Here is a 15,969-nt window from a genome sequence, read left to right as displayed (position 1 = left end):
TGCATGAACACTTGTATGTAGGCTCCTGGCCTGGGGGCTATAGTAGCCGACTGGTATGAGGTCAATCGATGACCGATAAAAAGCGTCTAAACACGATATAAAAGTTCCTAGCTATGAAGACTAAATAAACTAATGTATTCGATTAGTATATAATGCCGGAAGCTTTGTTGTGGCTAACTAAATAAGACATGCATAACAACAACGACGCCATAAAATGGCGGGTCCGGTAGAGGCACAGCTCTGCCACAAAACATCAATTATTTCGAAAAGTAATATTTACTTTACGGCCAGAGCTTAATTAAACAATACTGGAACCTTGTACTCAACTTTCCAGAAGAAGGCGAGGCTGAAGGTAACGACATAGCGAAGATGCAAAGCGATAAAGATAACACAGGGAAAATCCGTCTAAGTAGGGCAGCTACTAAACAAAGGATGAAGACGGGCGTGACGTCATCAGAGCAATGGCGTCCGTTTGTTTACGTCTCGAGTATCAGTAGTAGCCACGAGTGAGATTAGCTGTGGAACGGCTCCCAGCTATTCTCAGCCCTTACACACCGAAGCATTAACTCTGTTCGGGGTGAAGATAGCTATGTGGCACGTTCAGACATGCGTGTCCCCTGTTGTATTACGATGTCTTAAAGGGAAACCTTTGACATACTCGCTCCAGAAGTTAGAATTCTGTGATAACCTGTGGTTAAATTCTCTGGGAATATCTTAGTAGTCTTATACCCAAGGAAGCTACCAAACAGGAACCTTCCATCAGGACGCCATGGCTTGAGCCCAAAAAATAAATCTATAACTTTGTTAAGCAAAATTAAGAAAGAGAGTCCATACTCTCTTCGACACCAACACTTCCGTCTAAGGGAAGGGTCGGCCATTTAAAAGTGAAAGAGAGTTCATACTCTCTTCGTCACCAAAATAAATCAAATTAATTCCAAAAACTTGCTAAGCTAATGTTAAAGCTTCCTGAATAGCGAAGGCTAAACTCTAGAGCAAATACATCACCAAATCGTGAACAATAACTCCAGAATCAACAGCGTATCCAAGTAGGTCTAGCCGGTGGCACGACAGAGGAAAAATTGAGGTGGTGTTGACAAGAAGTACTGGAGTACCTGACCACAGATGGCGCTGTTGTGTACACCCCCACCTGTATAGCGATCGCTGGCGTATCCCGACCGTAGATTTCTGTCGGGCAACAGAGTTGACAGCTACATGATCATCGGGTAAGATTAATATTGAAAAACAAGGGATTGTTGGACCACCCTAGGTTACTCCTCTTCTGAATGACTCCCCAAAGGTACATTAGTTGAAAGGGGGTCATCAACTTCTTCAGAAGGCACATCATCTGATAAATCTAAAGTCTTGCGAGAAGGAGATTTATATTCAGAATGACGTGAAGGAAAAGCCTGACAGGCTACATCAACTTGTATATGAACAGAAGTTAAAGTTGGAGGGTCGATGTCACGTTGTGACTGCAGAGAATGTTATTCTACTACACGTCGTGACAGAAGTAACTGACGTTCAAACGTCCCGTAGTAACAGCGGTGACTGCTGTTCGATGCTATATCGTGACGATGACTGACCCTCGACGTCACGTCATGTCTACGGTGTCTACCGCTCAACGTCACGTCGTGTCTGCGGTGTCTGCAGCTCAACGTCACGCTGTGACTGCGGTGGCTGACGTTCAAAGCGATCAAAGTTACATCGAGATTTATGCTCCGCATCTCGTTTAACAGCAAAGCTGTCACTAGGGATAATGTCAGCGTGGCGTAACAAAGCTCGTCTAGAAGGTTGAAGACCTGAATCACGTATCCCAGAACCGTGACGTCCAAAAGCAAAGGATTCTTTCGCACAGGAACAGGATCGAAAGCTTCTATTAAAGAAGAAAGCTTTAACAGCATATCTTGCAAAACACTTAACTTCGGATCAACCTGTGACTGCGGTGGCTAACGTTCAAACGTCACGTAGTAACAGCGGTGACTGCTGATCGATGCTATATCGTGACTACGGTGACTGACACTCGATGTCACGTTGTGTCTACGGTGTCTACCGCTCAACGTCATGTCGAGTCTGTGGCTGAAACGTCTGTACATGAACATCATCGCTATGAACGGGACTCTTATGATGACTACAGCTAGGACGTTGAACTTGTTCTGAAGGAACTAATAAACGTTTCAACCGTCTCGAAACATTACGCCCAGGCTTTTAAAGAGACGAATCATCGGAAGACGAGGAGAAACTTCGTCTCTCCTGTCTTATGGCAAGGACGTGCTTGACGAGCAACGTCTGATACCTTTGAGGGAACGTCTGTTCGTTGGTTTACACTCCTCACTCCCTTAGGTCCTACGACATTCCTTCTCCCTGGTGCAGGGGAGCCTGAAAGAGGTCTCGGACTAGGCAAGTGACAAGCACGAACAAACGAACCCTCCGCAACACAGAACATGTTTTTTGCACTACTTCACTGATATCGCATTTTTTAATAATTTCACATTAGACATGAATAAAACTGATTTCTACCTGAAGCACGCAATTCTCCCTTAAATCAAAAGGTTAGAATTGCGAAATGAGTCGTAAAATGTAAGCACATTAGTACAAAATGAAACACACATGCAAAAATCAATAAACATATACATATATATCGAATAAAACGGAAATATATAAAGTTAAAAAGATCAGTAACTGGGGATGAGACTAAACACTAGTTCACTAAGGACTACGTTTTCAATCTCTCACCGTACAGTGCCTTGGGACGAGAATAAAAACTAAAACGTTTTATCCTCTCTCCCCGTACAGAGACTTGGGACGAGAGTAAAAAACTGAATCGAGAACAACGTTACTCGCTCCCAAACTCCTTGTACAGAGACTTGGGACGAGAATAAAGATCGGATCGTTCTCTCTTTCTCTCTCTTGTCACTCACAAGAGAATGGCCCACTCACCCTTCGTCAATAACAGGTTATTTGACTAAAGGAAAAAACTGAAAGGACTCAGAAATTGAAAATTAACATGTTCCTTTAAATTAGTATCTAAAAAAAAACTTCAGTTTGAAAGAAGAATGAACAAAACGTCAAAATCGATTTACTCTTTCTGCAAAGTGAAACCGTGATTCTCTCTTTCTCTATCGTAACGATAGAGCGCAAACTGCGTAGCATAAATAAACCAAACGTTAGTTCATCTTTGGAAAACAGCACGAAGACTATTCAAAGAATAAATTTCTTAAAATATTTTCTAAAAATATTCATCTCATCACTCTTACAGAGCAACTGTTTTAATCTAAACAAAAATAAAAGTTGAATGGGCTCAACGTTGTTTAACTTCGTTTTCCAAGTTAGGACCGCCTACAAAGAATAGGTAAAGGCCGCATATAAACAAAAACATGAAATTTATCTCGATGTTTAGTATAAATGGAAATCTAATCGAAGAGGCCTAATAAAGGCGGGTGAGATATAAAATATATACAGTAGAGGTAAATCTATAAATATCAACAATAATTTATAAAGTGATAAATAATTACTAAAAGCCTTTAACACACTTCCGTACACTGAGGGAAGGGTCGGCCATCTTTTCAGGGCAAAAAATTTTTCCTCTCCTTTCAAAAGCATTTCTTTTGAAGATAGCATTGAATAATCCAACACGGCGAAAGCAATAAAACCAAAACCAAGTACTTCACCAATTCGGTAGAAAACTCGAGGTCTAGAGTGAGCGGAACCAATGTTGTCTGTGACACCGACAAAGAACTGAAGTGGTTGAGAAGTATATGCGGTATCTGGCTGATAGTCGGCGCTGGTGGGCACACCTGCTACCTTCATGGCGATCGCTCGCGAGATTTTTGGAATCTGTCGGGCCGTCGGAGACGTCAGCTATTTATATATTCACCGGCTAAGTTTAATATTTAAAAAAAAATAGTTTCACAATTACATTCTCATTAGTAAAAGACAAATAAATGAATACATAAAAGAAATTTTATCCTGCTTGTAAATATTCAGTTTTGGTTTTCATGCTAAAAACAAATTATGAGATAGCAAGTCACTGATCGAAACTAACTTGTAGATTCTCCATGACTTTAGTATTTCCTTGTCTGCCAAGGGTTCCTAGTATTAGGCCCCACTTACTGGCCTCGCTTGCCTTATCGATGGCCTTTTTCCTAATAGTCTTCATGAGAGGCTGATCGTAATATTCCCGAGAGAGAACTTTAGAGTATGGGTTATATCTGAAAGACAGTTTTAATAATAAAAAAATTAGGAAAATAGAGCATAAAAGTTTGCCTTGCAAAAGGTCATGATGTACAGAGTGAAAATACATAACATTGGACACTTGAGAACTGAATTACATAAGGGTACAGTACTTACAAATATGTTGGAATATCAGGATTCGAAATCATGATCGACTCCAAATGGAAGCGACCATCACCGAGAGCAATGATTGTATGCCCTTCTGGTACGGGAGGCGATGTACAACCGAGTACTTCTCCTGGCGAGAGAGGTCGACACTGGGGCACACAAACCGTATAACCACAACTTTTCAAGTCCTGGGCCACTTTTTGTAAAGAACTAACAAACTGGATGATGGACACTAATGCTAAAGAAACGTCAGTGGCAAAAACAGCTTTGATGCTATCGAGAAGGTGGACGTTATCAAACTGAATGTCGACAAATACGTAAAGACAAGGAATGGAGCTTGTTTGGTCTATTGGAACCAGACAGGAATGCCCATAGTGAACCATAAAGTCGGCCCCCACAGCGCGAGCAGTAAAGTCATCTACACAGCACGCACCGTACGTAACATCTCCCATTATGGTTGTCTCTGCACCTGTCCAGGATTCAATGATATCTGCAATTGTTGTTGCAAACAGTAATAACCCTTCTGGGAACTGAAGGGCCACGTGTTTAGAATTGGCTTGTCGAGCCCGCCAGATTGTCTTGGGAATTTCGAAATTATAATTTTTCGGTAGCACATCCATGGCCATCTTAAGTTTGGGATCATTTTCAATCTCTGCAGGAATCCCTCTGACAACATGACTTGCTGGACGGAACACTTTTTTCTCCTTTTTCGTTGCAACTACCACCTCTTTACCAGAGGTTTCTTCAGCAGGCTCTTCCATTGCCAGACACTTTTTAACCTAAAAAAGAAATATATACCATAGCATTTCATAACAATAGGTAAATTTCATCATTATGTAACATTTTATAAGAGCTGTATTTTGCTTGACTACTACATAACAGTTTTACATACGCGCTGATGTGTGTTAAAGTAAAATAAAGTTTCCTTTATGAAAAATGTTATTTTCATTAGTAAAATAAGTTTTTGAATATACTTACCCGATAATCATGTAGCTGTCAACTCTGTTGCCCGACAGAAATCTACGGTCGGGATACGCCAGCGATCGCTATTCAGGTGGGGGTGTACACAACAGCGCCATCTGTGGTCAGGTACTCTAGTACTTCTTGTCAACACCACCTCAATTTTTTCCTCGGTCCACTGGTTCTCTATGGGGAGGAAGGGTGGGTCAATTAAATCATGATTATCGGGTAAGTATATTCAAAAATTTATTTTACTAATGAAAATAACATTTTTCAATATTAATCTTACCCGATAATCATGTAGCTGATTCACACCCAGGGTGGTGGGTGGAGACCAGCATACATGTTAACAAAGAAGCTAAGTATCCCGTATTTTATTTTATTAGTTATTCAAAAATAACATAAAATAAATAAGTACCTGGTAAGGAAGACGACTTGAACCATTACTCTGCCTTTATTAAGTATGTCTTTCTTACTGAGCGTAGCGGTCCTCTTAGGATGCTGAACGACTCTTAGGTGCTGAAGTATAAAGGGCTGCAACCCATACTAAAGGACCTCATCACAACCTTTAACCTCGGCGCTTCTCAAGAAAGAATTGACCACCCGCCAAATCAACAAGGATGTGGAAGGCTTCTTAGCCGACCGTACAACCCATAAAAAGTATTCAAGAGAAAGGTTAAAAAGGTTATGGGATTATGGGAATGTAGTGGCTGAGCCCCCGCCTACTACTGCATTCGTTGCTACGAATGGTCCCAGGGTGTAGCAGTTCTCGTAAAGAGACTAGACATCTTTGAGATAGAATGATGCGAACACTGACTTGCTTCTCCAATAGGTTGCATCCATAACACTCTGCAGAGAACGGTTCTGTTTGAAGGCCACTGAAGTAGCCACAGCTCTCACTTCATGTGTCCTTACCTTCAGCAAAGCAAGGTCTTCTTCCTTCAGATGAGAATGTGCTTCCCTAATCAGGAGCCTGAATAGGTAAGAAACTGAGTTCTTAGACCTTGGAAGAGAAGGCTTCTTGATAGCACACCATAAGGCTTCTGATTGTCCTCGTAAAGGTTATGACCTTTTTAGATAGTACCTAAGAGCTCTAACTGGGCAAAGTACTCTCTCCAGTTCGTCCCCCACCAAGTTGGACAGGCTTGGGATCTCGAACGACTTAGGCCAAGGACGTGAAGGAAGCTCGTTTTAGCAAAAAACCGAGCTGCAAGGAACATGTAGCCGTTTCAGATGTGAAAAACTATGTTCCTGCTGAAGGCGTGGATCTCACTTACTCTTTTAGCTGTTGTCAAGCACACGAGGAAAAGAGTTTTTAATCTGAGGTCCTTAAAAGAGGCTGATTGGAGAGGTTCAAATCTTGATGACATAAGGAACCTTAGGACCACGTCTAGATTCCAGCCTGGAGTGGACAACCGACGTTCCTTTGAGGTCTTAAAAGACCTAAGGAGGTCCTGTAGATCTTTGTTGGTGGAAAGATCCAAGCCTCTGTGGCGGAAAACCGCTGCCAACATACTTCTGTAACCCTTAATCGTAGGAGCTGAAAGGGATCTTACGTTCCTTAGATGTAACAGGAAGTCAGCAATCTGGGTTACAGTGGTACTGGATGAGGAAACTGCATTGGCCTTGTACCAGCTTCGGAAGACTTCCCCTTTAGACTGATAGACTCTGAGAGTGGATGTCCTCCTTGCTCTGGCAATCGCTCTGGCTGCCTCCTTCGAAAAGCCCCTAGCTCTTGAGAGTCTTTCGAAAGTCTGAAGGCAGTCAGACGAAGAGCGTGGAGGTTTGGATGTACCTTCTTTACGTGAGGTAGACGTAGAAGGTCCACTCCTAGAGGAAGAGTCCTGGGAATGTCGACCAGCCATTGCAGTACCTCTATGAACCATTCTCTCGCGGGCCAGAGCGGAGCCAACCAACGTCAGCCGTGTCCCTTTGCGAGAGGCGAACTTCTGAAGTACCCTGTTGACAATCTTGAACGGCGGGAATGCATACAGGTCGAGATGGGACCAATCCAGCAGAAAAGCATCCACGTGAACTGCTGCTGGGTCTGGAATCGGAGAACAATACAACGGGAGCCTCTAGGTTATCGAGGTAGCGAACAGATCTATGGTTGGCTGACCCCACAGGGCCCAAAGTCTGCTGCAAACATTCTTGTGAAGGGTCCACTCTGTGGGGATGACCTGACCCTTTCGGCTAAGGCGATCTGCCATGACATTCATATCGCCCTGAATGAACCTCGTTACCAGCGTGAGCTTTCGATCTTTTAACCAGATGAGGAGGTCCCTTGCGATCTAGAACAACTTCCACGAATGAGTCCCTCCCTGCTTAGAGATGTAAGCCAAGGCTGTGGTGTTGTCAGAGTCCACCTCCACCACCTTGTTAAGCTGGAGGGACTTGAAGTTTATCAAGGCCAGATGAACCGCCAACAGCTCCTTGCAATAGATGTGAAGTGTCCTTAGCTCCTGATTCCATGTTCCCGAGCATTCCTGTCCGTCCAAAGTCGCACCCCAGCCCGTGTCTGATGCGTCAGAGAAGAGACGGCGGTCGGGTTTCTGAACAGCCAAAGGTAGACTTCCTTGAGAAGAAAGCTGTTCTTTCACCACGTGAGAGTAGACCTCCTCTCTTCGGAAACAGGAACTGAGATCGTCTCTAGCGTCATGTCCTTTATCCAGTGAGCCGCTAGATGATACTGAAGGGGGGGAGGTGGGGTCTCCCTAACTCGATGAACAGGGCAGCGATGAAAGTGTCCCTGTTAGACTCATCCACTACCTGACTGAGCATCGGTTTCTTCTCAGCATGCTCTGGATGCAATCTAGGGCTTAGTATATCTTTGGGGCCGACGGAAAAGCCCGAAAAGCTCGACTCTGAAGATCCATACCCAGGTAGACAATGGTCTGGGATGGGACGAGCTGGGACTCCTCAAAATTGACCAGGAGGCCCAGTTCCTTGGTCAGATCCATAGTCCATCTGAGAATCTCCAGACAGCGACGACTTGTGGGAGCTCTTAAAAGCTAGTCGTCTGACGGAGCCGGACACAAGATCATGGTACTGCTGCACAGTCTGTGAACTGTCAACCATGGGGAAGCGAGGAAGTAAAGTGACAACCCGAAGCTGTCTAGACTGTCTGGGTCGTACAGACAACTCCTTATCGGGTTGCTGAGGTTGCCGCACTGCGTCACAACAAGTCACTTCTGCTGGTTGTTGAACGTCTTCCCAGTGACACACTGACTCCGTAAACAAAAAAAAATCCTCTAACAAGGACTAAGCTTGGACTGCATGTCTTGCAACACAGCTCAAGGTCTATGGGAGCAGGTGTGGTAACAGACGGGGTTAGCGACTGAAGTGGAACCATTACCCTCCCTGGAAGCATGCTATGCTTAAATAAAAGTCCATAGGAGGCTAAGCAGCTAAAGGCTCCTCTCCAAATGACAGAGTCCTCAAGGGAAAATCAGAAGGAGGGAGAATAGCACTTTCTCATCTACAGGAACCATATCCGAGAAAAGCTAAGTTCTCTCAGTGAGGGTTTCACTGGTGCAAAAGCAGCAGACTAGAAGGCAACGTTATGAAACTGCTTGACAGTCTAGTGAGTTGGTAACAACCAAAGATGTGTGACTGAGAAGCATGCGGTAAGGTATGCAGAGCATGCTGTATGCAGAGCATGCTGTATGTAGAGCATGCTGTAAGGTAAGCAGAGCATGTTGCATGGCGTGCGGCTTATGCTGCATGGGATGAGGCTCATGCTGCATGGGATGAGGCTCATGCTGCATGGTATGAGACTCATGCTGCATGGGATGAGGCTCAAGCTGCAAGGGATGAGGCTTATGCCGCATGCGTTGAGGAGGATGCCGCATAGTATGAGGCTCCTGCCTCATGGGTTGAGGCGGTTATTTATTCTTAAAAGGAAATCTGAACCTGACCCTAATCTAGCTGTCCGAGGATTTACCTGTTGAGACATCAGTCTCTTTACCAGCGAGTTTTACCAGATTTCCCCGGGCCACCACGTGACACAATTGGTAGTAATTCATTCAAATTACCCCTAATGAGTCAATATGGATAAATATCAACACAACATCGTGTTCAAATAGAAATAAATTTCTACCTCATACTTGGGATCGAACGCTAGCCCCTTCTAATGAAAGGCCAGGTCGAAACCAACCATGCCACGAGAGCCCATTGCCGCATAGCATGAGGCTCCTGCCTCATGGTTTGAGGAGGACGCTGCGCAGAGAGAGGCTCATGCTGTGAAGAATGCGGTTGCTGCATGCGTTGAGGCGGCTGCCTCATAGCATGAGGTTCCTCAAGAGTTGAGGCTCTTGCCTTAAGAGTTGAGGTTGCCTCAAGAGTGGAGGTGGCTGCCGCAAGAGTTGAGGTTGCTGCCTCAAGGATGGTGGAGGTTGCCGCAACGCAAGAGGTTGCTGCATAGCGCTGGTATCTGGCAACTCCCAATGCGGCAGCTCACGCGTGGAGGTAGGTTGAGGAACCTCAACATCATACGTCTGGCAGGGTGGACTGCGCAGAGGTGGAGTTGAGGTTGCTGCCTCGAGGATGGTGGAGGTTGTCGCACCGCAAGAGGTTGCTGCCTCGAGGATGGAGGAGGTAGTCGCAACGCAAGAGGCTCCTACCTCAAGGGTAGAGGAGGTTGCTGCAAAGCATAAGGCTCCTGCCTCAAGTGTTGAGGAGGTTGCCGCGTGGCAAGAGGCTCCTGCCTCAAGGAAAGTGGAGGTTGCTGCACAGAGCTGGTATCTGGCAACTCCCAATGCGGCAGCTCACGCATGGAGGTAGCTTGAGGAACCTCAACATCATACGTCTGGCAGGCTGGACTGCGTAGAGGTGGAGGAGCGCTCGCAGGAGGAGGTGTGTTAACCTTCTCTGCCTGAAACTCCTGCATCAACACCGCAAGCTGAGACTGCATTGTCAGCAGCATAGACCACTAGAGTTTAAGAAAGACAACAACAAACGGAGCTACTGTCCGTTGAAACTGAGGGTCTAAAACAGCTGGTGCGGCAACAGACGGAGTTACTGTCTGTTGCGATACCACCTTGCCTCTCTGGGAGGTGTGCAGTTGTCGTACTGCAGCAAGTCCGAACTGACCCAGTGCTAATGGCACCACCTAGGAGTTGGACTTGCGCGGAAGGGACCGACTTGCACTTAAAAGCTGCAAGATTTGGTCCATGGTTTCTGCGAGAAACCTCTTCCGCAGACGAGGAATAAATGGGCTCTCTCGTCTTTGTGTGGGTGGGGTGATCACGTCGGCTACGTGAGTTGGTTACACCCGAAACCACGGAGGGAAACGTCTGTTCGTCGATCAAGGCCTGCTGAACCCATAAGTCCTTCGACATTACTTCTCCCCTGGGCTTGGGAGCTTGTAAGAGGTCCCAGACTAGGCGAACAACTGGCACGAACAGACGAACCCTCGAACGCAACACTGTAACACTTTGCGCTTATCACTTTTGATTTTCTGTTTGCACTTATTTCACTGAACTCGAAACTTTAAGTGGTTTGTACCTGAAACACGCAATTCTATCCTTCATTAAAAGTTAGTAATTGCGAAAACGGTATTACAATGTAACAGAAAAACATAATGAAAGATAAATAATTCAGTGGCTGGAAAAGAGACCAAACACTAGATCAAATAAACTACGTTTAAAATCTCTCACCGCAAAAAGCCTGAGAACAAGAATAAAACTCTAGAAACGTTTACCTTCTTCCCCTAAAGAGACTAGGGAGAAGAGCAAAAACGATAACAACGTTACCCGCTTGAACGAAACGTTTATCCTCCTCTCTCTCCCTCCGTCTCTATCTCTCTCTCTCTCTCTCTCTTGACTTAGCACCTGAGAGAAGAGCCCAATTATATATATCGTTAAAACATATTATTGTTAAAGGAAAAAAACTGAAAGGTTTCCCAAATAAAAAGTTCCTTTATTAGAATTAAAACCATTTAAGCTAAGAAAGAATGAACAAAACGCTAGAATCGGTTTACTCTTACTGCAACGTGACACCGTGATAGACTCTCTCTCTATCGTAACGATAGAGCGCAAGTTGAACGTTCTGAACGTCAACAACTGCAGAGACAAAACAAAACGTTAGTTCAACTTTGAAAACAGTACAAGACTATCAAAGAAATTCTTTCAAAAACATTAAAATAGCATAATATGTTAACAGGTAAAAACGAAATGACGGGCTCAATGTTAATTAACTTCGGTTCAAGAAAAGACCGCCTACTATTAGGAAAGGTCGAATATAAACAAATATAAAAATTAATTTTAATAAGTTTATAATAAAAGGAAGTTAATCAAAGAGGCCTATAAAAGGCGGAGAGATATAAAATAAATCTATAACTTTGTTAAGCAAAATTAAGAGAGTCTATACTCTCTTCGACACCAACACTTCCGTCTAAGGGAAGGGTCGGCCATTTAAAAGTGAAAGAGAGTTCATACTCTCTTCGTACCAAAATTAAATCAAAAATTAAATCAAATTAATTCCAAAAACTTGCTAAGCTAATGATATAGCTTCCTGAATAGCGAAGGCTAAACTCTAGAGCAAATACATCACCAAATCGTGAGCAATAACTCCAGAATCAACAGCGTATCCATGTAGGTCTAGCCGGAGGCACGACAGAGGAAAAATTGAGGTGGTGTTGACAAGAAGTACTAGAGTACCTGACCACAGATGGCGCTGTTGTGTACACCCCCACCTGAATAGCGATCGCTGGCGTATCCCGACCGTAGATTTCTGTCGGGCAACAGAGTTGACAGCTACATGATTATCGGGTAAGATTAATATTGAAAATTAGAGGCTGTAATGTGAACGGCGATTTACGAAGAAACTATTTAGCCATGGTAAGCACCTCATCTAGGAGAAAGACACTCCAAAATCAAACCATTGTTCTCTGGTCTTGGGTAGTGCCATAGCCTCTGTACTATGGTCTTCCACTGTCTTGGGTTAGAGTTCTCTTGCTTGAGGGTACACTCGGGCACACTATTCTATCTAATTTCTCTTCCTCTTGTTTTGTTAAAGTTTTTATATAGAAAATATTCATTTTAATGTTACTTTTCTTAAAATAGTTTATTTTTCCTTGTTTCCTTTCCTCAATGGGCTATTAGCCACCAACCCTAAATGCCCATGTGGGGTAACACAACAAGCAATAGAACACATTCTAGGAGAGTTCCCACTGGGCCCTCATTGCTCAGATCAAGATCTCAGAGAGGCAAACAACATCGCCCTCCTCTGGGCTGGAAATTGGCACGGTAAGAAATACTGTAATGATTCTGCCATCCAACTTCAGGGCCCAACACTGGGTTACATAGCATAAATTCAAATCCAGAGTATAAACGACGCATCACTTACGATAGCATTCATACTTTAGCATTAAAGCTTCCAAAATATTAACCAATATGCAACATGCAGGGATGCTCCCTAACCTAACCTTCCCTATGGTCGACTGATAAGTGGAAGGTTAGGCCCCCATAATCTCACATAGTATGCCATAACTCATAAGACTGAAACATAGGATGCATCCTAACCTAATGTTCTTATACACACTTATCTTTCAGCCTCCCACGCAAGAGAAAATTCTAAAGATGCATGTATGTTGGAATATGAACACGACACTCGATAATTTTTATGATAAAAGCTTACCTTAATGCGTGGTGATTTTTTGCATACTGCTAGCCAAGTATATGACAAAAAGCCACATTTACAGAGATATTTCCTAACCAAACATATCCCATCTAACCGACTTAGGGGGCCACGTCATTACCTAGTTAGGAGGATTTTACCAATCTGAACCCCCTTTCCCTAACCTGACCTTGTAAAAGCCCCCTAGAATGCTTTATAAAATTATATAACAGGGCAATAAATGGTTGCAGAAAAGAAAACTGTTTTTAAATATATTTTTGTGATGTACCAGTCTAATTGTATAATATTTACATGAAAATTTTTAAACATTATTGTTTCCGGCAGTCATCAACATAAAAAACATGCCATAAAAAAAAAAAGTTACCGTAATCAAAACTGAATAATAGTAAAGAAACATGGTCAAAACACTGGAGATTTTGTATGCCAGGACTTCCAGATGCATAAAAAACTTGTTCGCAATGAAACATTATCTCATTGCTTCTATATTCTGGCAAGTGGAACATGTTTTGCTATGTGCGTTAGCCCTGTGGGCTGGTATTTGGGAATTGATTATCAATTAAAGAAACTTAGCAAAGGAGTGAATACACACTTAACAAAGGGGGGAGTTGTAGCTTCGCGCTCCAGCCTCTGTACGAACATGGACTTGGCTTTCATTTCCCATTATCAAACTAAATGTATCAAACACATGTTTCTACCCTTAATTTCCATTGTTAACATGATAAATAAAATAGCTATAATGACATTGTATATTCCAATATTGAACACAAATATCAAAGAGGTTTAGTGTATAAACTTACGACAGAAGCACCACTTATCAGTATTGAAGCCTTTATATATCAGCAGCCAGTTCTTCACACAAGAACACCATCTAACCTAAACTTCCCCACCTAACCTAACCTACATGCCGTATGCTTTCCTAATTATTTAACAGGGGGCTAATGCCCACCTGCGATGGCCCTTACACTGCTGTATTCTTAGTCGGCCGTAACATACATAAAAGATGGCCACTATCATACATAGCGGGTGGAAGGAAGCTCCTGTGGCATGTGCTAAGATGAAAAAAGCAACAAAATGGAAATTTTTCATCAAAATCTGTAGCTTTGTTAATAGAGATATTTGCCAGTCGTGTAAGGGATTCAGAATAGCGTATTTGCACAGATCTATTCAATTATGGGAGCTCCAATGTCCTAACTAATATAGTATTGATTTGTTCTATAATGAAATCAAATGTTTACACACCTCATACCTTAACCTAGAAAACGCTGTTCCGCATCTCTCGTAGTGTAAAATACCTACTCATCAATTAGGGCAGTTTAATTTGTGAGAGCGGGTAACTGGTACCAACAGCCTAAGTGAACATGCAGAAATGCTTTCAGCCTAGAGAAAATTTATTTTTTAGTAATTTAATTTGTAAACAATACTTCAAATAAGGCATTTCAAAATCTTTCGTTAATAATTTTGAGACACTAGAAAGTTAGGTTATGATTGCCAGGTGACCAATTATAGGTCCAAGATTGGTTGGAATCAGCTTCAAATACAAATAAAGGTATTTCATAGTGTAGTATGCATAATTGGTAACCACAGCTTGATTTGGGATTTCATTATATGAAAAAAGTCTGTTAGGATACATTGCCATGTAATAAACTACAATGAAACCTGTTCTTCAAGTAAAAATTTCCTGGATATACATTTTTTACCAAAATCACAAATAATCGATTTGTTAAATTTCGGGAAATTTCGTATCTTCAAGAGTCGTTTAACACGTATTAAATGCGCACTGCTGTAGGCATTTTCCCCCAAAAAAATATGAAGCGCAAGTAATAAAACATTGCAGGTCAGCCTATTCCATCCTGCACTAAGAAAAATGCAATCCGCAACAAAATTAACACGCAAAAAAATAAAGGAATTACCAATTGAAATGATGAAGACAGGTCGTCAGTCAGAACACATGTTAAAATATTAAGAAGAAGAAGAAAACATTTGTAAACAAAATAGACATAAAAAGTTTACTAGATCGCAAACAACTTGTTGGGGTGCATTATTATTATTATTATTATTATTATTATTATTATTATTATTATTATTATTATTATTATTATTATTATTATTATTATTATTGTTATTATTATTATTGTTATTATTATCATCATTATTATTATTATTATTATTATTATTATTATTATTATTAGCTAAGCTACAATAACATAGCTATAAAAGCAGGATGGTATAAACACAAGGGCGCCAAGAAGGAAAATAGCCCAGTGAGAAAAGGAAAGAGAACTCTAACCCAAGACAGTGGAAGACCATGGTACAGAGGCTATCGCACTACCCAAGACTAGAGAACAATGGTTGGATTTTTTAGTGTCCTCTTAGAAGAGTCTTCTACTCTACAAAGTGGAAAGTGGTCATTGAACAATTACACTGCAGTAGTTGACCCCTTGAGTGGAGAAGAATGTTTCTGTTAGTGTTGTCAAGTGTATGAGGACAGAGGAGAATTTGTAAAAAGAAAAGATAATAGAATAGGTCAGACTATTCGGTGAACTTGTAAACAAAGGAAAAATGACCCATAAGGAGTGAGGGATCCAAGGTAGTTTTATCTGGCCAGTCAAAGGACCCAATAGCAATAACTCTCAACGGGTGGCTGGTGCCCTGGCCAACCTAGTACTTACAAGAATATCTCGGAAGAACATTAAAACGAAAATCAGGAGAAAATACTAATTATTGGTCATCACATCTTGCAAAACACAGATAGTCCCTGTTATTGAATAACAAGAAGAGATTGAATAAGAGACAGTTATTGTTGTGGCTGGCTCCTCTTCAGTCAAAGAACCTATGAACTCTGGGGCTGTGAGCATTAGTCTCTACCTGCGTTTTCTTCAGATTATTTTCAAATGGTAAGCATTAATACTATTTTTTTAATAGTGTATTTGAGGTTTGTCTATACACACACACACACACACACACACACACACACACACACACACACACACGGAATAAGACCCTCAGAAGAATTTTGGGAGTTAAATGGCAGGA

General features: G+C 42.2%; 1 protein-coding gene across 2 annotated transcripts in view; it reads right to left on the bottom strand.

Moving 5' to 3' along the window:
- Nucleotides 1-15,742, bottom strand: part of LOC137624283 (2-(3-amino-3-carboxypropyl)histidine synthase subunit 1-like) — a 40,425-nt gene extending 24,683 nt beyond the window's left edge. The window contains exons 1-3 of one of the 2 annotated variants that reach the window (XM_068354828.1): nt 15,606-15,742; nt 4,348-5,117; nt 4,043-4,208 (exon numbers count right to left, since the gene is read on the bottom strand). In XM_068354828.1, coding sequence (XP_068210929.1) covers nt 4,043-4,208; nt 4,348-5,117; nt 15,606-15,626 — 957 coding nt within the window. In that variant the 5' untranslated portion in view covers nt 15,627-15,742. Of the gene's footprint in view, nt 1-4,042; nt 4,209-4,347; nt 5,118-14,846; nt 14,922-15,605 lie in introns of those variants that run through there. The other variant, XM_068354829.1, reaches the window with a different exon arrangement.
- Between the last annotated feature and the right edge of the window lie 227 nt (nt 15,743-15,969).

The sequence above is a fragment of the Palaemon carinicauda genome, chromosome 31, assembly GCF_036898095.1.
Source record: "Palaemon carinicauda isolate YSFRI2023 chromosome 31, ASM3689809v2, whole genome shotgun sequence".
NCBI classification, from domain to species: Eukaryota; Metazoa; Arthropoda; class Malacostraca; order Decapoda; family Palaemonidae; genus Palaemon; species Palaemon carinicauda.
The sequence above is the reverse complement of the archived record's forward strand: the minus strand, read 5'-3'. Positions and strand labels throughout refer to the sequence as shown.